Below are 27,941 nucleotides of genomic sequence, written 5' to 3' on the forward strand. Positions count from 1 at the left end.
CAAGTATAATAGTTCAAATAAATCAATTGAAATAAAATAGTTCAAATAAATCAATTGAAATAAAATAGTTCAAATAAATCGATTGAAATAAAATAGTTCAAATAAATGAATTGAAATAAAATAGTTCAAATAAATCAATTGAAATAAAATAGTTCAAATAAATCAATTGAAATAAAATAGTTCAAATAAATCGATTAAAATAAAATAATTCAAATAAAATGTTTCAAATAAAGTAGTTCAAATAAATTCTGTTTCTGTCAGAACTGATGAAATATAACAGTTTGAACCGGTTACTTTCCGAGACTTTTCAATTTCCGAGCATTTCAGTTCGTCTTGGGATTTTAATCTCTGATCTTGTTCCCTCTACTATGATATTCTTTACGCTCTCGTAAGGTGATTGCCTGTTCTTGGAAGACAAATGTGATCGTAGGGATGCCGTTTAAAGTTTAGTTGTTCGCCGAGTAGGTTTCGCCATTTTGTTCTACGGATCGAATATCATCTTATCGAAAGAAACGAATAAAAAGATTTCATTTCAATATTTACATGGTTCGCGTATTGTCGTTGCCTGCGTTATTGGTGCACACTTGGATAAACCGGTGATCGATAGATAAAGTTTTCATCGAGGAAACGAAATGGCTAACATTACCCCTTCCGATTGCACGATTACAAGTTCGAACAACATATCCAATGACTTTTCCTACTTCCTTTTCGAAGCTTTACGAAAAGAAGATGTTCTTTTGCATTCTTTTGGATTCGGTGGAATCGACGGGGTCAAACTTCGACCATTTTCTTCGCGGTCCCCTCATCCATTATGGACAAGCCCATTGTTAAAGTTTTCAGTCGGCGACGCGAATTTTAGAAAGTTTGATTTGGAATTCCGTCACAGTTCTTCCGGATCTAATGCAACGAAAATTGAAGCACTGCGGTCTGCTGCGGAAATGATGAGACTCTATTTATGAAAGCTTCTCTGACATGAGCCTTATTTTTAGCAATCAAGGTGATATACCTTAAACTAGCTCCCCTGAGAAGCGACATATTTCGATGGAGAAATTTCGTTGGAGCTGGGTGTCGACGTCGCCGCCTCTTGGGACGGTTATCGGGTCGGTTGTAATTTTTTAAACATTTACAGTTCCACGGAATAAATACCAAACAGATGACCGAGCATGAATCAGATACGGGCCTGTTCGTCGTTCCAATATTTATTGAACAGTGAAGATCACGCGCTCAACGCTATACAGTGAACCACGAACATTCGAACATATTTTATAATGGAATAACTTCTCCAAAATTGGACCAAATCATTTAAATTTTGTCGAGACAATAGAGGAACTAGTATACTAGACAACGGTTGAGAAAATGTTCACAATAACTTCAACCGGATGGAAGGACATACGAAGTAAAAATTCATCTTTTTGGATTGTTTTATTTCAGCCTAAACCAAAAATTTATAGAACGTGTTTTGCAAGTCTCTGCAATTTATTTGCTAAAATCTGTCAACAGTCTCGAGTTTTCTTACAGTTATTGGCCGAAAATCGTGAAACAACGCATTTTTTGTTGTCATTAATTGTTTGTAGCTAACAATTAAACAACAAAAAATTCTTAAATTTCCATTCCGGATTCATTGTCAGATAAAATATTTAAAAACATTTTTTCTTTCTTTTATTATTCCAATCAATTACTTTCTCTGCAGAAATTTGTTTAGCCATTGTCTAATAAACAAATCCTTCTAACAACTTACAAAAAATTCTGGTAATTTGGTCCAATTTTTGAAAAGTTATTCCGTTTGAAATGACGAAATGAATTTCGTGACGCACTGTATATATAACAAGTTTTATTTATTATACGTATTAAAAAATGCAGAAATTATTACCACAATATTATTTATAGAAATAATATCACGGTTTCGTTAATTCCTAGAACAGACTACGAATAGCATCCGAAATTGATTTTGAAACGAACGATTTTTAACGAACCGAAGTTCTACTAACGCCCTCAGTTCCTCGAAGGGACCCTGAAATTTTGGACAATGCGTACAATTGCAGGTGCAATTCCAGTTTCATCCCCCAGCTGTTAAGCATTTACAAGATACGGTATGTGAAGACTTTCAACTTCGCTACCCTCGAAATGTCTTCGGTGAACAATTAATTGCAGGGTAAAAGTGTTGCGTTGGGAGCACGAACTATCCAGTAAATCGAGAAAGTTATTTCTTGACACGCAGGGTCGCTTCTGGGAAGAAAGTTAACGCTCCTATCAAACTGTCCGGAAAGATTAACGCAAAGAAGGAAACTGGAAGTTTGTAAATACTCTTTGTATGCAGCAAACAATGATCGTCGACGGCAATACCTTTAGAGAGCCAAATGGGGTATTAATACTTTCCACTCGAATCCATCTGAACTCCAACAATGAATTTCACGTGACATGGAACATTTTATTGGCAAGAAAATACGCGAATTTACTTATGCCACAGTGTTGGACAGTATTCTCTTCGTAATTGGAGGAACTTCGCTTTCTAAATTCAAAGATCTAGATTTTTTATTTTTTATTTTCCGTTAATGAAACTTCTACCACCGTGTTCGTCACGTTTTTTCGGATTAAAATAACACGAAACACGATATGCATGATTATTGACGTAACATCTGTACCGAGGTTTTCGCGACAATTTTATTCGTATGGAGAGAACCTTGTACATATGTGCTTACAAAAGATACAAATGTACCTGACCAAAGGTCAATTATGCTTGGAAGTGTCGTTCAAGTTCCTCAAGCTATGTGCAAAAGAATTTGAAAGTAATTATAATCTTAATCCACCCTGTTTAATATAATAATAATCAGCAGAACGAGACGAACGCGATGGTAAAAGTTTTATAAAAAATAGCCCAAAATGAGAAAAGTAGCAATCTTTTGTTTCGCTAGTATAAGGGCGAGTCACATCGACACACTCGACCACTCGCAGGGGGATCCCTTGCGGCGGGGATAACATTTTCCTATTATGGTAGAGATCTTATCATCAGTTACGTAGAGAGTACTGTATTCAAAATATATAGTCGTTTTAGAGACATTTCAGAGTTAGCATTCGAGTGGAAAGGGTACGTTCACTTTCCGAGGAAACGTTTTTTGTACTGTGACAAGTGACAAAATCGAACTAGGAATGTTATGACAAAACACAAGTTCCACAGCAACGTTAGAATATAACTCTGTTAACACGTTCCGTGCCGAGCTTTTTTTACTCGAATCTTCACACTTTGATATTTGACTAAAACTTGATGTATTACGTGCAATTATTAATTCTCGTACACATAACAACGTAACAAAAACTTATCAACGCCCATTCTTGCGGTGGAAATTGATTCTTCGGTTCTAAATTTCTTGTAAACAATTTGTTCAGTTCACTAAGTAAACATGCAAGCGTGTACCATCGATGGTACACGTGGCACGGAACGTGTTAACAATCAACGAATTTTTGTTCACGAAGGATTAAAATCATCAACGATCGTCATCGTCGTCGAGCAAAACACGTGTTTCACACCAACACCACACATCGGCTCTTACGAGTTTCTCAGTTAAATATCCTTCCCAGAACGTTTCGTGTGTGTATGTGTAAAGAAGGGGGTTATCTTAGAATGGTTGGTAATCATTTCATCGACAATGCGTTCGTTGACACGGTTTCATCGACACCGAGCTCGTCGACAATGTTTATTTACCGGCACGGTGGGATCATCAATGATCATACCACCAACATCGATTCTCATCGAAAGTTACTACGCTTATTGCCATTTATTATCGTCGACGTGCCTTCTCCTGTTGTATATTCATATACGTTGCATAATACACGATACAAATGATAAATGTTAACACTTTAAATATGGTGTGCAAGTATACGATACATGTAAACGTAGTGCATATAAGCGTACTGGTTGAGTCGGTACGAACTGGCTTTTGTTACTATCGGATAGATACTGTATACAGTGGGTAAAAAAAGTATTGGCACACTTTTGAAACGCAATGCTTCGTCCTTCAACGGAATTTTTATTCTTCTTCCATTTGATTTCCTTCGAAACGATTTTGCTTCCTTCTCAAGCTGGAAATACCTTGATTTACAAAGAATTCCTTTTGGCTTAGCGAGACAATACCTGTATTCCTTCAACGAACGGTATGCACTTAATTAAAAGCCCCGTTCGCTAGTTGCCGTCTTCTTCTTTTATCAATAAAATAATCAGCGTACTTCGGCACAATATCATACAGCATACCTCATCGACGGCACATATTTCGGTTTCCTGAAGTCATTTGAAGTAATTTTTTCCTTAGCGCAATTGCAATTTGCGCCTTTGTTTGCGAGTTATTAACGAAAAACACTGACCAATGAGAGGCGAGCTCGCCTGGCGCTAGGCGGCCGTGCCAACAAGCGGTCAAAGCCAAGTTCCGCTCATTGGTTTGGCCGCCTCGTGCTAGCTGATTTTGTCTCTGTTTTTGTTTTTTAATAACTCACAAACGAAGCCGCGGATTGCAATTGTGCTAAAAAGTTACTTCAAATTACCTCAGGAACTCCTCATTTCTCGATTTTGAATAACTTTTAGGACACTCTTGCCCAAGATTTCCCGCTACCTACGCCACTGCGCGCTATGTGTCTGACTTACTACCCTTTTCATCTTGCCACTAGCCAATCAGTTTCTAGTTCACTGTTTTCGAAAAATATAAAAACTCAAAAGCAACTCGCCTTTTTTTCTTAGTCTAGTCTAAACGGCTTCAGCCTATGTTAGTCTTCCACTCTGTCAGTCTGTCTTAGTTTCTCAATCTTAGACCATCGATTTTAGTGTATTTCATAGTACTTGGAACTCAGTCTTCGAGATTATGACTCGCAACACAACAACGTTCAATTCAACAATCAATAATCGATCAGTTACAATATACTTGCAGTTCGACTTTGTAAACATAATCCTTACGTAACAAACCAGCTGTTTCTTTTTAATTAGACGAACAGCGGCATCAATCAATTCCGCCTTGTTAGCGTAATAGGCTTTACACCCTTCACCTATGTGAATCACCTACGCACAGTAACTTTTTTAAAACTCGATTAAACGACTAGCATATATTTTTAGATGATAGAGAAACCAGTTTATTAGACAATGATTGAAATATTTTTTTTTAATTTCGCTATTACTTGGAATGACAAAATAAATTAAAAGTTCTTGCTTTTTCTAACTTTTTGATTTGAGTCTAGAACAAAAATTGACAAAATGCGTTTTGTAGATCTCGGTAAGATCTCAGAAATGTCAAGCTACAGGCGTTGGAACGTATAAAAGTCTCTAAATTTCTCACAGTTTTTAGTCTAAAGTCGTGAAACAATGTCAGCCGATCTCGATTTAGTCGTACAATACCTATATAATATTTTGGTCGTTAATTAAATTAGTAAATTAGTCTCTCTAACATCTCCAAAAAATTCAAGTCATTTAGTCCGGTTTTACAAAAGTTATATCGTTTCAAAAGATGTGCGTATAATTTTTTTACCCGGTGTATAAATACGTTGTCTTTTCAAGCGAATCGAGATCATAGAATTTGTGCATAATAAAATCATGTTCAAACCTTCAGGCTAATTTAATTGTTTTCTGATATAAAATAATAAAGTATCAATATTTTTTGACAAAGAAAAAGCAATATTCCTGCCTTAAGCATGGCAAGCGACCGATGTCACACCACTTTCTGGAAGAATAGAAGTTCTCTGGTAAAGAAACAGTGTCAGATCACTATACACTTACCTCAGAATCGTTGTTCAACAAATTACAATTCTATTTTGCCAAATTTCTGACACATTTTGTCAGGGAATTCAGTGAAACCGTGTCGACGAAACAATTGTTGGCACTTCAACCCTCGGACTGCGGTTGCCAGACTACGTTGACCTAAAGTATTTGAATCGTCGACTAATTATTCAATTTTTGGCAATCGAATTAAATAAATAGTTGTTACTACTCTTCCTTGGTTAAGAATTTTCAAGAAATTTTCTCGTAACGTTTAAATTTGCATGCGGGCGCTCGAATTCGTGTATAGTCCTCGCGCGACAAGAAGACACTTTTGTGTTTACATTCCTCTTCTTACTAGCCGCCCCATTGCCGCAGCTATCGGTCGCTAGCAGCTGCCGTCGATTACGTCACCGTTTTCGGCCAATAGCGACCGATTGCTGCGGCGGTAGGACGGCTAGTAAAAGGGGGAATAAAAACACAAAGGTGCCTTCTTGTCGCGTGACGACTATACATTTAACCGTGTACCGCAGTAGATCTACAAGAAATATTAAAAATATGTTTTGATAAATTGCTTACAGTAGAAACAAAGCTTCTGAAAGGCAATTACTACTTTCCTCTTTGCATAAGTTCCTTCTTATGTAATCCCGATATAGAAGGACATAGAATCATCTATAATTACCTCAAACAATGTTTAGTACGAATTTAGAAACTAATCATAAACGTACATAAATACAATCTTGTATTTGCTAAGTAAACCATCTGGTTTAAAGGATCAACAAATAAATAAGTAAATAAAACTGAGAATTATCATCGTGGATTGTATAGTTTTAAAATGGTCCGCTGTCCGAGGATCAAATGTAACCTGTGATTAAGAAAAAAAGAGATAGATAGAGAGATATATAGACAAATAGACAGATATACATATATATATATATATAGAGAGAGAGAGAGAGAGAGAATAAATAAATAAATAAATATATATATATATATAATAAAGAGAAATAAATAAATAAATATATATATATATATATATATATATAGAGAGAGAGAGAGAGAGAGTGTGTGGATAGATGGAAATGTTACACGCGGCAGGGTGCGAGACAAGCGGGCATTGTCGATGAAGAGAGGAAGCGTGAACGAAGCTGTAGCTGTTTTGGTGACAGCAAAATCAACGATACCGGAAAAGAATCATTCGCCGAGCGAAGCATCAGGCGAGATGGTTTTCTCGCTGCCACTCGCCCGCCGGCCTTTTAATCGGGACTAAGGGCGCCCCTGGGGTGCGTGTGATCTCGGCCGGGCTATTTAGAGCAGCCCTCTCTCTGTAGTCTCTGTGTGGGTTTTCTGTCTTTTGTTTTGTAGGTTTTGTCGGACGGAGAGCGCGCGGGCAATGTTCTGTGTGTCTGTACTCTGTGATGTGCGGGCCCCCTTCTTTCTCTGGCGAGCAGCAGGCCGTACGATTCGGTAACGCACGATCGCCCTCGGCGATTCGTTCAACTGTGCTCCGTTTGCGATCCTGACGGTTCGTGAAACTGAAAAAAGCAGTGATGACACGCCGATCAGAGCTCGTGCGGTTCGGGCGGCCTCGCTATCGGACGCGCGATACGGCTAAAGCTAAATCGCGGCTCGTTCCGCGAAACAAGAGACTGGAGACATTCTGACAGCGACAAATACAAGGCGGAAGTACCTATTACGAAACGCCGCTCAATTCCGAACCCTTTTTGAAACAGTAACACCAATAATACAATCGAAAGTATATAGAACATTGAACATTGTTCCTTATAAATTCACTCGCGCGATTACTGTTACGTAAGCTGTAAAAAGACTGTTTATTCGAATACGGGTGTTCCTAAGCAAGAACATACTGTTCCCTATTGTGGACTCAAGTTTTTCATTGTCCCGATTCATGGAACAGTTGGCGTCCGTATTTGACGCCTGTTCGTAATGCTCGTTTCAAAGTGGGGACATTGAATATGAAACATGATGATATGGTACGAAAACGGTTTTCCTTAATTCGTATTATTTCTAATTCAAACTAAATAAATATTTCAGAGTTCATCATGTTATCTGGAAATGTCAAGCAATCGAACAGTAATAAAAATATTTAACAATAACACACTTCTCAGTTGTAATAAAATCGATGATGATCTTATACCCCCTGAAAAGCGTTCCACAATAGGTACTTTTACCCTAGTTTAACCTGACACCAAAGAAAAAGGTACTTGACGAACTTTAGTCTTTAACTCGTTCATTGGTTGGTGAGTGATCGATTGAGGAAATAAAGTTCTAACTGAATCATATAGGCGGAAAATCGTATATATGTAGACCAATAAGATACAAATTTTAACGAATTCGATATTCTTTTTCACTTGGGAATGGTATTTATTAATATGTTATTCATTTCTGTTTATCAGAGTACCAAAATATGTGAACTGGCTCAGTGATTAGCGGTCCAGTCATTGTAACTGTCTACCTCACTTTTGTTTCCCGCATGTTGTAAGTTCGAAGAGCCTGTTGTAGAGTGGACAGTTATTATGACTGTTGCACGTCTCAAGTCTCCTCTTTCGAAAAAAGCCATAATTAAACGAAATAATAATATCTGACAGCCATTAGGCGAATACAAAGCTTTCTTTTGAACCTATAATTGTACATTCTAATTATTATAACTTGTGGTGGTTATATCTTGGAATCCTAATTCTCGAGATTCATACACAACAAATCTACTTTTTTTCATAAAAATATGTTTCTGATTATTTATAAGTAGACTGCGGATTTTGTGCATTCTTAAAAAAAAAGTGAATAGGGTAGATGTCCCAGTTTCCGTGCCTTTAAGCTAAATTTTGCTTCGCTGAAATTGTTATCAAATACTATAATTTTCATTTAATGCGCTAAAAGTATATTTCGATTTTTCAGACATTTTTGATTTTAAAGATATTTTGTTGCATGATACAAATTAGTAATTTAATAATGTTTTTAGTGAAATAGAAAAAAGATGTTTCTGTCTCTAATTCCGTGCTCTTCCAGGAACTCTGCACATCATTCTGTGCCCTTCCATATTTCCGTGTGTGCATTTCATGCACGCTTTTTCGATTGTTTTAATTAAAAATGTGATTACGTTCTATTACGCGATTTAATACAAGAGAGCACTGAAATACGAACATCTTCCAAAATCTGATCCTATTTCTGGATTTATACTGAAAATCTAAAAATATGCAGGAAGAATTTAACAATGTTATTACTAGACTGCGGATTTTATGCATTTATGACAAAAATGAGTAAACGAAACACTGACGCTATTATAAAAATGTAATAGTTCCCGTTTCTTGCAAGGGATGCACCAAATTTTTATCTTGCATAAAGATCCGCATGTTAGTTATTATATTATCTCTAACCTATTAAAGCTGTGAAGAAGGAAAATAAATTTATAATTCACCTTCTGTTTATTGTAATTGTGGTAGAGAATTTTTTATTTTGCACCAAGATCCATAGTCTAGTTATAAATAACTTCAGTTTATTTTAATTTGTTTATAAAATACGAACATTTAGACATCGTGATGGTTGCCTATTTTTGTTTTGTTTTTTTAAATAGACGGTAATTATGAATTTATGTCTGAAAAAATTAATTTCGAAGGCTGTGTTTGTAAGTTTTCATCTCGAAAAACATGTGCGATCACTAGACTGCGTATTCTCTGCGTTTCTGTATTCGCGAAGCAAGGCTTAAAGGGGCCAGGAGTGCGATGGGGAGGGTTGGGGCCAGCTGGGAATGAGATCAAGAGTGTATACCGAGTGGCATCGATTCCTTTTGTGAGCAAACGCGGACGCTGTTGGAGAGGAATCGAAAGAGTTATGAATTATACAAGAGAAATCGCGAGAAAACGAGACGGTTGATCTATTCTTTTATTCTTGGAGATGCAGCATGCTCTCTGTTAGTCATTCATCAGATTTATCACCTCATATGCATGGACGTTCGTACCTTTGTTACACAGCTTCCACCATCTGTTTATTATTCTTTTCTTTCTTATTGGCTTAGCAAAGAGTTGCAACTGAAAAATCGACAAGGCTGTCTAAAGCATTCTTTTCATATGTTGGAGAGCCTTCCACATTCGAACTAATATTAAGACAAAATTCGGATAACTGAATTTTCAGACAACAAAGTAATCACCTTTCTCGTATTCGATTTCATGTATTTAAATAATTTAGCAATTTATACAGTATTTAGGTGTGAACACTGATACTGAATATTTGTATTATAAAAATAGAAACCAAATTTATAAGATAAATCTATTATAACTAATTTTGTATAAAAATATATAATAGATTTATAACATAAATCTATTATAACTGATTTTGTATAAAAAAATATATAATGAATTTATACTCCAATTTAAAATTAATTTAAATTTATAAAAAGTATTTAAAATGAAAATTTTTCCTAAATCTTTTTGGATGGTAGACCACATATATATGTGTTTTAATGTCAATAATTGTGATGATTACGCTTTTTTATTCACCTCTGGAGTTTTCTTGCCTATCTTAAATACAAAAATTAGTATTCGTCTTTATCTCTTTGTTGTCGAAACAACTGAAATGCGATATTGTCCATAATTTTGGATATTTTGGCTTCATTAAGTTAAGATCTGAGAAATCTACACATTATATATAATTTTCAATAGTAAGTTTCTGTTTTTCTTTTACCCCATTTATTCCTGTTAATTTTGTTGCACTTTCAACATTTTCTCGAGCATTTTAATTATTTGATGTATTATTTTAATACTAACTTTGAACCGAACATTTCTCTTTCGTTGTTACACAGTTTCGTTGATGCACACAATTTGCTTCGTACTAAAATTTTATGATTAATGCGAGTTCGGATACGGAAGGCTCTACTGTATTTTTTTTATTTTTATGTACTTATTTATGCCTTGCAACTTTTTTTCTGATTGCTAGTAGCATAATATAACGTTATTATTATTATTAATTGTTTTAATTTTTGCTATCTTATCCAATTCTCGCATCAAAAATCTCGCTTGTTGTTATATATTTCTTGAATTGATTTATTTATCAAACTTGATCCCATTCCTGTAGTCTACGTGACGATCGAGCCAAAATACTAAAGGATACAATATCAGGCGATGAAATCATGAATTTGTTATCAATCTTTACTTCTTCATTTCAGAAATAACAGCGTCTAATTAGTTGTATATTTCACGAAAGAAACAGTTATAAATATTTTCTGAATGCATTATTGTATTTTCGTAAATATATTATCATTTACTAAGTCGTCAATTTCATCGTTGCATTGGCTGATCGTTTATTATAAACAACGTTCGAACGTCAAAATTGAAATGTTTCACGGGGACTTTTTAATTCGACGGTCGAAAAATAGAACAAGTTTTAGGAATGCTATAAAACAGAAGTAATACATGAACTGATCGTGTGAAACTTTGTGGCGACATTGATGAATGTCTAACTGACGTTCGACTAACATGCAGAGATTATTTTATTTTCTATCTGCCATAGTCGAGCGAAATCCTGCGAGCAAGTACGAAAGCAATATCGCGCCACGAAATTTGCGGTTCCTATTGACCTGAAAACGGAATGACAAACACAATGGGAATGTTTCGTGCGTGCTATCGCGCCATGTGAAACTACAACACATAATAATGAATACATTCTTCGCGCGAATATCATCGGAGTGAACAAAAAGTGGCGAAGGAAGTGCGATTCGCGTGCGATGGAGTTCTACGAAAAAAGCTCCATACTCGTAAAATTATTTCTAGAATGGCGTGCTTGTTTTGCGATTCGATGAAATCGAAAGCGATTGAAATCCGTTTGCTTTGTTACCGTACCGAAAAACCGTACGCTCGCCTCATCGCCAGAACTTAGGATCGGGTGGCACGAATAGTGGCAGAGAAGTGTTAACAATAAACGCAATATTCATCATGCATAATAGCCTGTCGAGTCAAAAAGTTTATAAGTATATGATACAGATTTGTGTATACACCGTGGGTATCTCGAAATTTTCTGACTAAATTATGACAAAGTATTTATTTTCTACCTTGTCGAAAGAAAATTTTGTACAGCGTGTTATGGTATTAAAAAGGTTTTGCACACAAAATGAATCTTTTTAGGGATTCGCGTTTTTTTATGTAATTTTGAAAAACGTGAACTTGTATTTTATATTATACAAATATTATACAATGTAATATCATAATTCATTAGTGTAATATAATACTATATCGCTTATTTACAAAATAATACAAATTCCATTACAAAAGATTAATCTTCGTTAACTTTCAACAATTATTTATAAAGTGTCATTGAATTTTCACATTTAATCAGAATTTTATTAAAAATAATTATAAGTAAGCGAATTTTATTTGCGATAGGGTGACTTTCGTTTGCAAAAAGGTGAATAAGACCTGCGGATGGGTTATTATGATTTGCAAAAAGATGAATACAATCTAGAAAAGGATTCATTTTTCGCATCAGCGAAAACCTGGACCAAAAATCTTACCACCGATGAATGATTTGCTTGAGGACAGAAATTATTTACTTTGTTTGAATTTCTTTTTTTTAAACACACTGTATACGATAGTTTTCTTTCTATTTTATTCCATGAAACACGCTGCCATAACTTAACCAGGCGCTTTAGAGACACCCTGCAGAATCATTCGCACCAATTTCATCATTCGTAACAATTCACCCTCGTGGAAGGGTTCAATCTCAATTGAAATCACCGACAATTGCGGATTATATATTAATTTCAATTTTTGATATGTATGTTAACGAAACTTGTATCTGTGATTTCAATGTTTCGTCTGGCAAAGCAGAGTAAAGAATTTGAGGGGCAACTACATTTTTCTTTCATAACTATGCGGTTGAACGCGACGAAACTATTCAGTCTTATGTTGAGGAAAATATTAATATTATTCAATTTGTCCTTTGATTGTTAAATTTACACGATACCTTTGTAACCGGAAAAATTATAACGAAACGAGACGAGATTAAATTAAGATTATTCAACTAGATTCTGAGAAAGGAAGACTATTTTTTAGCGAGCGTCTCTCATATTGAAGGGATGAATATACCATCAAAGTTTAGGGTGACAACTATATTTGCGATAGCTCAAATTGCAATGTTACGCATTATTTAAATATATTCATTTGTTAAGAAAATACATAAAAAAATTAACACCTTTCTGTTAATATTTTCATTCAAACGTTAATTTAGTTCCCGAAAAATTTGAATTTGAAAACTGCAGACCCAAATACAAGATGCTCATAGATTGAAATTTTGATTTTTACATTTTGAAAAATTATTATCTACTGAAACCTCGATTATTCGATCCTCCAATATCGCAATTATTTATTATTCGAGGGCGTGTCGTGTGTAATCAGCACAATTTGAGGCAATTCGTATGCAAAACGATTTGCTGTATAAATCAATGAATGTGTGTCTGTCGCTGTCACTAAATAACTGTTCCACTATATGAACATTTCTGTCATTTTGCTTAGCCCGGATAATCAAAGTTCCACCGTAATTTAAAGTTTTCAGCATTTTTTGAAGTGTTTTCAGAGGCACAAAATTAATTAGATAAGAGACCTTCGTCATATTTTGAATAATCATGTGATGGTACAGCTCGGTATTTTTTTTGAAATGGAAAAGACGATTATTTTAGGTATAACAATACTGTTCGCCGCGAAGCTTCCAGGCTTAGGACCAGATACTCTGCTTTGCAGGACAACTGCGAACCTTCGTGACAGTCCTTTCTCCCGACACTGAAAGCAACATAGTCACACTGGTTCTTTTTCACAAATAGCTGGCCAAAATTCAATTTTCAAAATCTTTAAATCGTATTAAAATATCTTAAATTGCACCTACTAATAAAATTGCAACTAATATCTTATTAAAATAAGGGATACGTGCTTTTAAAATTTTCTACTTTGCCGTCATTAATATTGTTTACATTAACTATATTACTTTAATACTATTAATTTACTTGCTTATACTTACTAACCGTTCAATTATTATTACACCTTATTGACGGAGAGAACTATTCGGACATGTTTTGTACTAAAATCTCATAAAAATCGGCGTGTTACACTTGGAAACATTCCATTGTAAGATATCCAAAAGAAATATAATATAATTAAATAATATAATTAATATAATTTAATAATTATTAAATAATAATTAATATAATTATATTATTATTTAATATAATTAATATAATTATATTATTATTTAATATAATTAAATAATAATATAATTTCCAATTAATATCCTAATTGCTAATAATAAAAATAGAAAAAGCAACGTATTAAGTTGAACAAATTCCATTTGTTACTCAACAAATAGCAGAAAGAATTAAATATGTGTTGTGAAGATGGAGCGAAGGAGAAAAACGTATTACAGCATTGGTTAGGGGATTTCTTAATTTTTATACCAATATACTACCCAATCAAATATAATTCGATGCTACAAAAATATTAAACATAATTTTAAATATTGTTTATATCCTTTATTACCAAGCTGGGCAACAAATATTTAATCAATACTTAATCAAAGTATTTCCCATTTTATATTTCGCATAGTTCATAACATATTCCGTTTCAACAGTCTCAAAAGCGTAAAGCAATCTCAGAAAATGATGAATTTTGGCCAACTGTTAGAGAAAATGAACCATTATGTCCCGTATCCTTCGGCGGTTCGAACAACGTCTGAACTGAAAACACTGGTAAACGCGAGAACGCAGAGCTCGCAGAGTGACACCGAGTTAGTCGAGCAACCGGCGGACACTCACCTGTTGAATACGAATTTTCCTGTGCTTAGGCACCGTGTCGTTCAGCGTGACCTTGCCGCCCTCGCTCAGGGTGCGAATGTCTTTCAAGGATTCGACGCTCGTCGACGCGTCGGGAGCGTTGCGAGCCACCTCGCCGGAAACCGACTTCTTCACCCTATTTCCGCACTTCTCCGCGGCCTCGAGCGGGTTCACGTAGAGATTATTGGTGTCCGCCGTCTCCTCGGTGAGGTCGCCCTGGGAACCGATACAATTACGTTATCAGCGATCAGCGTCAATCTCCTCTTGATGGTCCGGATATATCCCACGAGATTCAATCGCATTACTGGTCTCAATCCTTTGCGGGACGCAATTGAAAATCGTTCCCGTCGATTGTGCGGTCGCCGTTTTAGCCACGGTTCACCGATCAAATAAATGGCCGTTCATTCAACCGCGATTCTACGGTCAAGCCTTGATGAAAATATTTGAAAAAGTATCGGAAATAGTTAATAAAATACTTTCGTTCGTAGGAAATAATACTTCGGGATTTATTTGACGGCGGAGAGACAAGTATATCCCTTCTCTCATTCAAGTGTTAGGACAATTGCGGAAAATTAGATAAATATGAAAATCTGATATACACAGGGTGTCCCAGGTTTTAATGTTCAAACTTTGTTAGTGTGTTCTATGGCACGAAGTAAGAAAAAGATGTTATGTAAACATAGGTCATATAGAGCTTTATTGAGAAGTTATAACAAAAATTCAGAATAGGAATATAGCGATTGCATTAGAATAGTGAAGCATTGGCTTGAATAGATCAGCACATGCCGTGTGTTTATTAATACATTTCGAAATGTATTAATAACCGTTATTGACAATACATTATTGACATCGATCGAAGATTCATTTTTTATTTTTTATTTTTTTTTTAGTTGATTACTATTCCTATTCTGAATTTTTGTTATGACTTCTTAATAAAGCTCTATATGACCTATGTTTACAGAACATTTTTTTCTTACTTTGTGCCACAGAATACACTGACGAAGTTTCAACATTAAAATCTGGGACACCCTGTATAATTCTTTAATTTAGTTCAAAGTTAATTCTATGAAACTGTAACAAGCACATAAATATATTTTATTACATTGTAACAAAAATAATTTCGATATTTATTTGTAAAAGGTATTTCAATTATTATTATCAATTATTATTTTTGCAAGAAGTTTTCAATTTCGTTGTACGAGTCAAGAAATTTTCAGTAAAAATAGGTACATATATATAATCAACATCCGTAAATCTAACGTTAAAATGATTATTTAATCCCCTGATTGGCATTATCGTAAAGAGTGGTGTACTATGTACTAACAAAGGTACGTACTGAGCGATACGCGCCGATTACGATGAAACTTTTGATAAAGATAGTTCTTAGAAAAATATCCGACACATATTTTCTTTTATCGCCCCTCGCTTGCATTGAAGGCGTGCTAAAACAACTCCCAAAGTTGGGGTCGGAACCATATTTGGTTGAATATGTGACGGAAACTATTAAAGCTAGAAAAATATGGATCAAACCCCAAACTTCGGGGGCCGTTTCCACGCCTTCGATGCGAGCGAGGGCTGAAAAAAAAATATGCGTCGAATATTTTTTCTAAGAACTACCATTTCCCAAAGTTACATCAAAATCGGCGTGTATCGCTTCATTATTTTTCATAAGATTTCGTAAAAAGTGGAAAACGACCAACGAACGAACATTTAATCGATACAATTTTCGAAAATAACATCTACAAGACATCTATAGATGCATAATAGAATGTGAGAAGGATGTGAAAAGAGTATTATGAACGTTATTTTTGTAGTTTTTTTCTCAGTTCTCTCGAAAACAAAATCTTAAATGAAAAAATGTTATTTTTGCATGCAGAATCGGTATCCAGCCGGTTGTACCACGATTTTTGGTACATCCTGTATATCATGTAAACGTTATGGTCAATCAAATTTTTCATAAATACCAGAAATTAAACAATATGGCTCTCGCCAGAGCATCGAATGGGTTCATGAAATTTATAGTTACAGAAGTTCATGAGAAATTAAACGAATTTTTGAGATCGTAAACTAAGTAAACTATTGGAAATCGACATCAACACTTTGTAACTGTTATTTTGCAAATCCGAAGTTTTTACAGTTATGGAGAGAATGCTGTACTGCATAAACAACGTGACTCGATCACCATGAATATCTAATTTGTGCTTGGTGATACGCTGCGGTGCATAACTTTAGCCCCTGTCAAAGGAAGATATTTAAAGTGTTACAAAGTAACCCCTCGGGCATCTAAAATTTTCATATGACATCGTTCTATAGAGTGTCCCAAAAAAGTCACTCGCAATCGGGAAATGAAATCCTTAGCGAAAATGCAATCCGCGGCTTTATTTACGAGTTATTACCGAAAAACATGGACCAATGAGAGGCGAGATCAGCCGACGCGAGGCTGCCGAGCCAATGGGCCGAACAAACGCAAGATTTTTAATTAGTAAAGCGAAAGTGTAAAAATTGTGCATGAGGTTTCTAATGATCATAACTTCAAAATGAGCGAATGAAATGCGAATGAAAGATGTAGAAATCTCCAGATTTTGTACAGTTATTGATTGTAAACGTCGAAAATCGTGAAAAATTGCAGTCATCGCAATTTTTAATTATTTGTAGCTCTCATTCTAGCATAATATTGCTGACCAATTTTTATAATTTTTATAAAATTTTCAGTGCGCGTACGCTTACCTACAAAAGTGAAAAAACATGTCACACATATTCTTAGGTGTAGTAAACCTTCTTAACATAGGGCTTTATTTTTCTATAGATTTTTAATTTTTAATCTTTATTTCACTTTTATTAAATTTTATTTTTCATTTCTTTTATTTCATTTTTATCATCTTTTCACTTGTCGCATGCACTAAATAAAACAATACTGCAATATGAGTGATATCTTGTGTGCTTCAGGATAATACATATGTACTTTTAATAACTCGTAAACCAAGCCGCGTATTGCATTTTCGCTAAGGGAAAAGTTACTTCAAATGACCTCAGAAACCTCTCATTTCCGGGAAGTAACATAATTTTAGGACAACCTTTACGTACAAATTTTTTCAATTTTAAGGACATTTACGAAACGGGTTATTTTACCGTCTTTGGGTGTCTCTCGTCCATAATACAGCGTTTAGACTGGCACGAAAGATTCGAAAGATTCGTGAACCGATCGAAAGAGTGACCTCGAAAAGATCAATTACTGGCGAACTCGGACGCGTATCGGGTACAACGCGGGCGCTGAAAGTTAACCGGAGGCCCGTCGAGGAAGCCAATTTCCTTCGAGATATCAATTCCAATACCTGCGACTGAGACGGATGCGTTTGACAGCTGGCGTACGTATCAGAGCTGTCCATGCTTCCTTGCTCGTTGTATCCTCGCCCGTAGCCGGTGATCTCCAACGGTTGGGCCGGCGACGTCTTCGTCTCGGTGAAGATCGTCTGCGGGGGTGGCTCCATCAGCATCCCGGATCGCATCGCCCTCATCTCCTGGCAGATTGGATTACGAAAGTCGCTGGTCGCCAGCGGCATTATATTTTCCGCGTCACTGAATTCTTTGTATTCCTAGAAACACCGACCATGGTGAAAAGTCTCGGCTCGTCGAGAACGATTCGCTGCGCAAAGCGTCGCCGTCGACGCGGTTCTCAGCCTAAAAGTCACCGGGAAAACGCGACGATTTCCGTCGTACAGTCCGTCCTTTTGCCCTCCGATTTTATCGGCGAGTATTTCGATCGTTTTGTTCTCGAATAAAAAAGATGCGCATTGGGCTCGTCATACACTTGAAGAAGAATCTTTTCGAATGTAAAGAGTTCAGCCTTTCGAATGTGAACGTTGTTTTCTTGAAGAGAAGACATTTTGAGTATTGTGCGAATGTTTCTGATAATTTTACGATAGTCAGGACTAGATCTGTCAAAAGTACAAGTAACTGATTCGACCTGAATGATGCAAGTTTGAAATGAAACGTTTGTAATTCCGGGTCCAAACGGACCCAAACTCTTCTGCCATCCGGTGGTTAATTATTTTCGAAATAATGCATGCTTCTCGCGAGACTAGGAAAACAGTGAGAATATTTTAGTCGTCTTTGCATCGTCTCACTCGAGTGTACAGTGAATTAATATATTTTTGTTATTATTAATAAAGTTATCTTGCAAGTTATGCTCATAAAACTGTAATGGCGCGTGAAGTCTTTTAAAACGAAGTTTCTTTTCAATTTAATTCTCTGCGTCTTAATTAAGAAATGCCATGACTCCCGTCTTGTTCTTTCGGAAGAAAGGCTGTCCTCATTAAACTATGATGAAATTAGGCCAGGAACAAGAGCGTTGACAATTCTAATGTTATTTCCGGATCGTTCTAAAGAAAGCTGCCAATTTTAGAGAAGATCGTTCCATTTTCGATAGAATGACGAATTCAATGCATTTTCTGTATGAAGAATTGCTGAAGAAATGCACAGAAGAATTTTACCGGAGTTCCAATGATTTTCGAGAAAGAATTGGCGCCCGTGTACGACGAAACTCGCGCATCGCTAATCGGAAAATTAATCGAGAAAATAGATTTCTGTCGGGTGCTAGACGCTAAGAGGGGAGGGGGGCGAAACAAAATTACTGTGTGCTCTCTAAATAATCGGATCTATTTGATGTGGCCGTTCTACGTTCGTATTGTTATACTCGCCTGATGTGTCCAGAAACGTATTTGCACGGTCATTAGAGTAGATTAGACAGTAGAAGACGGTATATACGGGGTGTTCCATGAAACGGGGGACACGCTTGTACGGTGAACAAGGACAGGAAAAAACTCTGAAAAAAGTTTTTATAAGCATGTGCACGTCCTATTTGACATCGTTCCGTGAAATTATTACAACCCCGCGTGAAACCTGAAAACCTTAACCGTTGCTACACATTCTGGTCATTGTGTTTCTGCTGAATCGTTATAACTAATATTTCTCAGTTATAATTATACCCTTAATTGTAACAACACTGTTCATGCGTTTATGTCTATCACTCTCACTTTTTAAGAAAAATTTTGATAAGAATTTTGACTTCAGAACTTGTGCTACAGAATTTGTGCTAAAAGTAAAAGCTATTCGAATGGATCTTACGTAGAACGATTGACAGATTTTTTATAACATTTTAAATATATGAACATGTTCAAGCAAGGTTTAAAGAAATCGGGACGTCTATAACGTATGCAGTTTTTCAGATATTTCTTCGTTTATTGAAAAAATTGAGAATTCGAGACAAAGCATAATTATTTTTGAGAAAGGGCGTTTGCTATGTCCGAGAAATGTTTAGAAATAATATCTGATCTTCTGTATGTTTAATATATTTATTAATAGTATCTTTATGTTTCAATTTTATTTAAGCTATAAACAATAATTATGCCACGCCATAGTGTCGTTTTCTTCTTTCAGAAACCGACAATAAAAATTATAACACAGGTCTCGTTTCTGATTCGAAAAGCGAAATACTTTCACAAGAAACGAACTGTGCCAAATGAGCTTCAGCGCCAACAATCGTTTGGTTCACTGTATTATTATGATTTATTGTAGCATTTACTGTCAAAAAACATCGAGCTTGTCAGAACAAATATCTGCTAACTGGAATTCGTGTTTTATGCATTTATAACTAGACGACGGCTGATCATTATGCAAAATACAAATTCTTCAATGTTTAATCGTTGTTCAATTAAAAATCCGTAGTTTATTTATAACAAAAATGAGCGAGTTACAAAATAGAGAAAACATTGGAAGAATTGGCGATTACTGTTACAATATTCGCGACCTATTGAAATCATCGACAGAAAAACAAATTACTGTAATTTTTAATAAATAGCTATATCTATAAACCATGGATTTTCTGAGAGTCAATGGCAACAGTTCGTAACAAGCAAAAATATTTTACTGTGCAATCGAAAACAATATCTACGTTCGGACCCTTTTTTTCTTCACTTTCAAAATAAATTGAACAATTTCCGATGAAGCTTGTACGATGAAAGTATTCTTTTCGAACACTTCAAACATGTTCAAATGTTGACAATGTTATAAAAAATTATGTCATGAGATTTAGGACAGTCTACAGGAACTTCGCACCTTAAAATCATTCGCCCAGTTCTTATGGCTAAGATAGCGAAATTTTTTAAGTTTCTCAAAAACTGATGACAATCGAACGCTTTGCAAACCGGTTTGCGAATTCGTGATCAGCCCTAGAGATTCGAAATGATAACACTTTATCGATCGCTAGCCTATTAATCGGCTTTTCGATTGCCAATGCTTATCGACCGATAGCCTATTAATCGACTTTTAGCTATCGACGGTTTTCGCTTCTTTACTGTTTTGTTAGTAGCTGACCTCCTGTATGCTGACCTCCCCATATCCTTATGAATTATAATTATAATAATAATTATTATTTATTATTATTTTTAAAGGAATAAGCACAACACAATGAATAGCGAAAATTTAGCCGGTCCTGGGAGCAAATGCGCGCGCGACTAAGCCAGTCCTTACTGAGTGGCAGCCTCAACCACGACCGGACGATAAAGTGATAAGAAAATTTCATTTCATCAACCAATGTAGCCTAACGTAATTACAGGGGACAATGTGTGTGTAAAATAATTTTGTAAGAATCAACAAAATTCCCAGAAAATACCGTGTGAATTGCGGCATACATAATAGCGAATACAACGAAACACGAGTCTACGTTGACAATGCTGTATAAACAATCCGTAATAGACACCGCTATACATATGTACATGTGAACACGCGTAGGATTACAATGATGTCGCTGGCAGAGGTTCCAATGACATCTTAATGACCGAGGAGAATTCCACCGAAACCGTGTATGACCGTCGCGACAGCAGCAACATTGATCGACGTCAATTTTGAAATACACGCACACATGTCCACCGAGTTGCCTGCATTGCCAACAATGTGTAACGGTGAGAAGCGTATAAATACCGTGACCTCGTGGTCACGAAAGTGGAACCTAACTGACAGGATAATGTTGTTCAACAAATTATAACTGGTTAAACTATTGCTGCGCGTACCGTTGGATAATGGCAAGTTATATGATCCATGAAAGATTGCACCTCACCGATTTTGATAATATTTAAGTATGTTGTTAAACTCAACATTCTGAACAACTTTTAACTATATATATAGTTTATAACAATATTATAAATTATTATAAATATTTCAGAAACTAAATCTGTGCGATAGTTATATATATATATATATATATATATATATATATATAACTATCGCACAGATTTAGTTTCTGAAATATATATATAACTATCGCACAGATTTAGTTTCTGAAATATTTATAATAATTTATAATATTGTTATAAACTATATATATAGTTAAAAGTTGTTCAGAATGTTGAGTTATATATATATATATATATATATATATATATATATATATATATATATATATATAACTATCGCACAGATTTAGTTTCTGAAATATTTGCGAGAAACACAGTAGTTACTACTACATTAAATTTTGGAAATTCTTAAATTGAATATTGTAGACCCAATTCAGATTTATCTTTGTCTTACACCAGACCCCTAATCCAGATTTAACCCAGATCGAGCCCAGACCTAACCCAAATCTGTGTTAAATCTCGATTAGGTCTTCAACATTTGCTTAAAAAAGTTCGCCCGTTGTATATGTTGTTTATCCAAACCTAACACAAATTTGGAAACCATAGGTTTGCGAACGTCACGAGCGTGGGTTAGGTTTGAGTTAGGTCTAGGTTACATATTCATTATTTGTATCGAAGAGTTCGCTTGTTATATGCATTTTGTTTACTCAGACTTAATTCAGACACGAAGGCTATGCGAAAGTTATAAGATTAGATCTGAGTTAGGACTGAGTTAGATCTGGGTTAGCAGAGTAGCGATACTTTTGTCGTGAATATCACGGAAAGCAAGGCCAGGTGGTGGTTACATCTATATAGAAAAATTATTCCAAATCTTCGTCCTAACAACATATTAAAAGACCATCGAAATCGGCGATGTGTAAACTTTTAATGCATAATTGTTAATTACCCAATGACAGTATTTTAACTGATTTTTTGGTTCTCGGTTTTGGATATCTGTGCACAAATTTCCATAGCTTTAATACCTGAAACTTTGATCAATAGTTTTAATACCTCGCAATGTATCTATTGTGTAAAATATAACTATAACAGAAATGTATAACCGAAATCCAGAATCGAAAAATAACAGTTATAGAACCAATATATTATCGATACTCTTTTGATTCTCCATAACTGTTTCGGTTGGAATATACAGGGTTCAGAATTTCTATTACACACGGAAAGGAATGATTCCTGAGTTGATTTCGAGTAACTTTGTCCTCGTGAACGAGCTGCTAATTAAAAAAGGCGGACCAATCATAGAGCGAGTACGTCTAGCGCCACGCCCACGCAGCTGTTGCCGCGTCAGCCGTACTCGTTCTCTGATTGGCCCGTGTTTTTCTTTAATAACTCGTTAACGAAGCCGCAACCGATGTTTCCGCTCAGAAAAAAATTACTTCGAATTGCCTCAAGAATCACCCGTTTCTAATTATAACAGTAGTTCTGGAACAGCCTGTATAAAAGTTTAAAACGGTCTCTCGTTTTTTGAAATATTTCCAACAGATTAAGAGAAATGAACGTGTCACGAACTAAACAAAGATAGTGTATTTGGTAACGCGTTTTGAGAAATATAATTAAACGAATGAACAGCAGGTTTGCCACGAAGGGCTTGTCAAAGTAGCAAAACAGTACGAATAGAAAGATGTCGAATAGGGTACACGGTAGCACGAGCTCCTTTCATTGTTTGTTGCGTCCTCTGTCCAGCCACAAAATGGGTGTCACGCGTTACAGAACACCCTGTATAATAACGTGGGCCTGCAATAAGATGCGAGAAACATAAGGGAAATTTCGCTACTTGTTAAGTCGTTCTCAAGCTGGCCAGAACCTACCGTAGATGCACAAGTCACGCGCTACGTGTACATACAGAGGAATCAGTTGCAAAATATTTTCGTTCAGATGCTTGTCTATCGTGCTTGTTACTCAAGTCCCATTGTTCGCTAAACGAACGCATGCTGAGAGGAGAAAAAGTGGAAGAAGAAGAAGCGTTGTACTGCGGGATCCATTACAGGACACTGGAACGACAACGGCGCGTGGTTTTATTGGCCCTAATTTAAGTAACATTGCCCCTTAATTTTTTAATTCGCCTCGTTCGAGACAAAGCAGAGTCGATTCGACACCTGTCAAATTTACCGATTTGTGAAATATACTCGTGAATTACTTTTCTATATATATGTATATTTCGTTCGATCGTCTGTTTTTAATTGCGACTATTTTGCGGTGTTACGAGTGTGCTATTCTTGGTTGCTATAAACGAAATAAATATTTTTATCCAGGGAAATAATGATTATTTGAAAAAATTTTATAGGAAAAATCGGTAGCGAGAAACGTGCTTATTAAAAACAAATTGCTGATATTAATCACGGAATGTAAAAGAAATCGTTCAAGAAACTACACGATTAAAAGATTTCAATTTTTGATTATAAATAACAATCGCAATTTATCGAAAATGTTGGTTGCCGATAATCATTATTGATAACAGAAATTTCTATTTTGGTCACTTGTAATAATTCTCGGTGAGTTTGTTTCAGTTATTTATAACAGTTATCAGTAAAGGAAAGTCTCTATTGATCACTCGCAATGGTTATCAATGTTGAAAACTTTATTTCAGTCAATTTATTTCAGCCAACAACGGTTATAATTATGGATAATGTTATGGATAAAAGAAGTTATATTTTGATTACGGATACGGGTGTACAGATCTGCGAATGCAGATCAAATGTCAAATAAATAAGCGACCGAAATCAATTTTCGTCATCGATGACAATTATGAGCAATCGATGTGGAGTTTTCCCCACTGAAATCTCTAATTAAATAAATTTCCCTAACTATATTTATAGCTCAAGACATTTGAATCAAAATGATAATTGTTATGCAACTATTTTTTTTATATTGTCTCAGACATTCTCAATTATTAATATCAAGTTAAATTGAGAATTTCATCGTCATTTGAGCAACTTTTTTTGATAAATGTGCGATATTGACAATCAAAAGTATTGGAATATGACGTTTTGTGTAACTCTGTAAAACGTGTGATTTATTTAATTTACGATTGAAATAAAACGTTGGAGTTTCAAGTTTGCGTGTACAATAATAACTTTTTGTCGTTAAGCAACCGTGCAATAATGCATGCAACTAAGTGTTGGCACAGTTAGAAAAGTATTTCGATCTGTAAAAGTTTGACGTGAATATTTGCATGCCATGTTCTGATAAATCTTCAAATCCAATTTTGTACTTGTCTACTATAATTTATTACTGAATTGTTATGAAGTTGGTGAACACAAAGTGAAATAAGTAGAAAAAGGCAAGAAATGATAATTTCAGTGGAGAAATTGTGTTGAAGTTGACGAAGAAAGGAAATCGTGTTCTACGACAGAGTAATAAGAATTGTAAGAAGTATAATTAAACGATTTACTGAGAGGGAAAATGCGATAAATTTACCGCGAATACGATTGAATGAAGATAAGAGAGAATTCTTAAAAGTGATTATATTGTTTAGAAGTTTTTGTAAAAGACAAGATTATATATTTTTTTTCTGATGAAAACAATATATCTTTTTTTTTAATCCGATATCTACACAACATTACGACTAAAACGTACCTAGCGCTTTATTGTATTTGTACGTCTGTAACGGGCTAGCAAAGAGTAAAATAAGGCGGCATGGTTATAAATTAGGATAAGAACTAAAGGAGTTAACTGGATTTAAATAACATTGCCCCCTTTCATAAATTGAAAATTTCAGAATTTGTGTAATTTTTTTCTAAAATTAGGATATTGATTCTCATCGACCTAATAAAGGAAAAATTTGTGTATTTAAATAAATTAAAATAGAATTTAACGAAAGTGTGCTAATCTTGGAAGGAATTTTTACTTCCGACACACATCTATAATAAAACTGACACACTGCCTACTCTTTTGCAATCATAATCACACATGGATGAAGAAATACTCGATTAAAAAAAAAAACAGAAATGTGTGATGCAAAAAGAAAAACAGGTTCAGAAGTAATAGAAAAGATTTGGTACAATCGATACCCGATCGATTGAAAAGTATAATAAAAAGGAAGAGAGTGTACAGAAAATATTAAGTTAAATATTAATCGATAATTTACAGTGCAAAATAGTGAGCAGGCCAATACTTATGTTTCATTAAAAACGGCATTTTATGTACATCTGCATCGTGCAACTGTTTAACAAAAAATCATGATACATTTAAACTTGAGACTCCACAATTTTATTTTACAAAAAGAAGTTAAACAAAGAATCGTATGCTTTACAGAAGTTGCAGAAGACGTTACAAGAAATTCTGGCCTGTGCCAAATACTTCTGTCTGTCATCGTAAATGAAATGGAACAATTAATTGTGTTTGAATGGACCATATTTCGGTATATTAAAACAAAGATTTTATTCACAATTCAATCTTCTGTTTCAATCTAAGAGAGAACTATTTTTCAAAATGCATTTTGTGGTTCGGCAAATCTATCTACAAAAAGTTTAACAATAAAACAATCTATACAATCTATAATAATTCACGAGTAATTGCACTATCTTCGGATTCATTGCCGCGAGCAGATTAAATAATCTGTTTTGGAAAAAAGACTGAATAGTTCCTCGGCCGCCATTTTATTTCGTTCGCGGTCGTATAACGGATCCAAACGTCCGAAAATTCGGGTCGGCGTTCAAGGAAAGCGTACATTCCGTGGTTCAAATTTTCTGTCGCGAAATGAGAGCGATAAATCGATTTCCGATATTCGACGCGAAACGAAATATAAAAATAAACAAGAAAAGGTACCAGAAGGGGGCATTCGTCAATTTGACCTGGAAGCTGTACGCTCTGGAAATTGGAAAGTGACGATTGCATTCGTGTAACAATATCCTTCGTCAACGAAATTCGAGCATTGCCTTTTATTCGGCCACTCGTTTTACGTGCTAACGACGCTGCCGTCAGCCGATTGCTGACTCTCCAAAAATGTCAATTTATTAGGCTGCTACGGTGTTTCTGTCCTGCAACGAATATAGGCCGCGCCAGCGAAATGCTTTAAATTGCCAACTAAGCTGCATTCCAATTTTTCATCGACTTTACGTTCATTATATTCATCGATTTTGTTCAACGAACGCCGTGGAAGTTAATACTACCGAAATGTGAACGCTAAATATATTCAAATCGGCGAATAACAGCGATCAAAGTGAATTTATATAGGGTGTTCATTTGAACACTTTAAATAGTAAATATTTCGAAAACAAGACATTTTCGGGAAAAAAGTTCGATACAAAAGTAACTCGATTTCAAGGGGGGAATACAACTGTTTTATCTATTTAGTTTTTTTGTCGACCGCTTTGACGATTATTTGGAGGGTAACTTTGATTTTTTTAATCGAAACCTATATTTTTATTCACAGATTCGCATTCAACACGAAAAGAGAATGAACTTTTGTATGAAACATTTTTTAATCAGAGTTTATTTTACAAGGATATTTAATAAAATGAAAAATCTGTTTACTCATGAAATTTCTTCATCTTTTATGGCTAGAATGCTGATAAATCAATAACAATTGCGCTTTACTTTTTTACTAAATAAAGAATCGCAGTAATCGCTCTAAATTTCCAAAATATAAACAAAGCTTTGGAACAACAGATCATCGTTTCAAAATGTTTTCCATTTTATGCCGAGCAATACAATCTGTCGTAAAATCGACATATCAATTTTTAAAAGGTTTTCTTTCGAATACTTTTGCATTCCTTTTCCTTGTTTAGAAAAAATTACAGATTTTAAATACCTCCATCAAAAAAATCTAATGCCGTCAAATCAGGAAGTTTATAAACAGCCATTCGACAGGTGTAGATAAAATCTGATTAAAAAATATTCCATACACAAAAATTTATACCTTTTTTTCGCGTAAAATAAAAATACAATAGTAGTATATAAAAATGAAGGTTAGACAAAGAATTTAGGGAAACGCAGTTATCTTTCGAATAACCTTCGAAGAGCGATCGATAAAGAAAGATCGAATAATTGAATTTGCCCCTTGAAATCGAGTTACTTCTGTATTTAACATTATTCTGAAAAATGTGTTGTCTACGAGATATTTAGATTTCAAGTTTTCAAATGAACGCCTCGTTTCATTTTTCTGCGTGCATTCTATGATTATTCGAAGCTACTAATGGAAAACTGGATTCAACTACCAAAGATATTGTGAGGCATCGTTTCTGGTGCCGATTTTGAA

At 35.0% G+C, this 27,941-nt stretch overlaps 1 protein-coding gene across 3 annotated transcripts in view; it reads right to left on the reverse strand.

Moving 5' to 3' along the window:
- Shab (Shaker cognate b) overlaps nt 1-27,941 on the reverse strand; it is a 141,685-nt gene that overhangs the window by 14,405 nt on the left and 99,339 nt on the right. For all 3 annotated transcript variants that reach the window (XM_076524906.1, XM_076524907.1, XM_033469724.2), the window contains 2 exons: nt 17,888-18,148; nt 14,538-14,771 (listed from right to left, as the gene is read on the reverse strand). In XM_076524906.1, the coding sequence (XP_076381021.1) occupies nt 14,538-14,771; nt 17,888-18,148 (495 nt within the window). The remainder of the gene's footprint in view (nt 1-14,537; nt 14,772-17,887; nt 18,149-27,941) is intronic.

Source organism: Megalopta genalis, chromosome 10, assembly GCF_051020955.1.
Source record: "Megalopta genalis isolate 19385.01 chromosome 10, iyMegGena1_principal, whole genome shotgun sequence".
Lineage (NCBI taxonomy): Eukaryota > Metazoa > Arthropoda > Insecta > Hymenoptera > Halictidae > Megalopta > Megalopta genalis.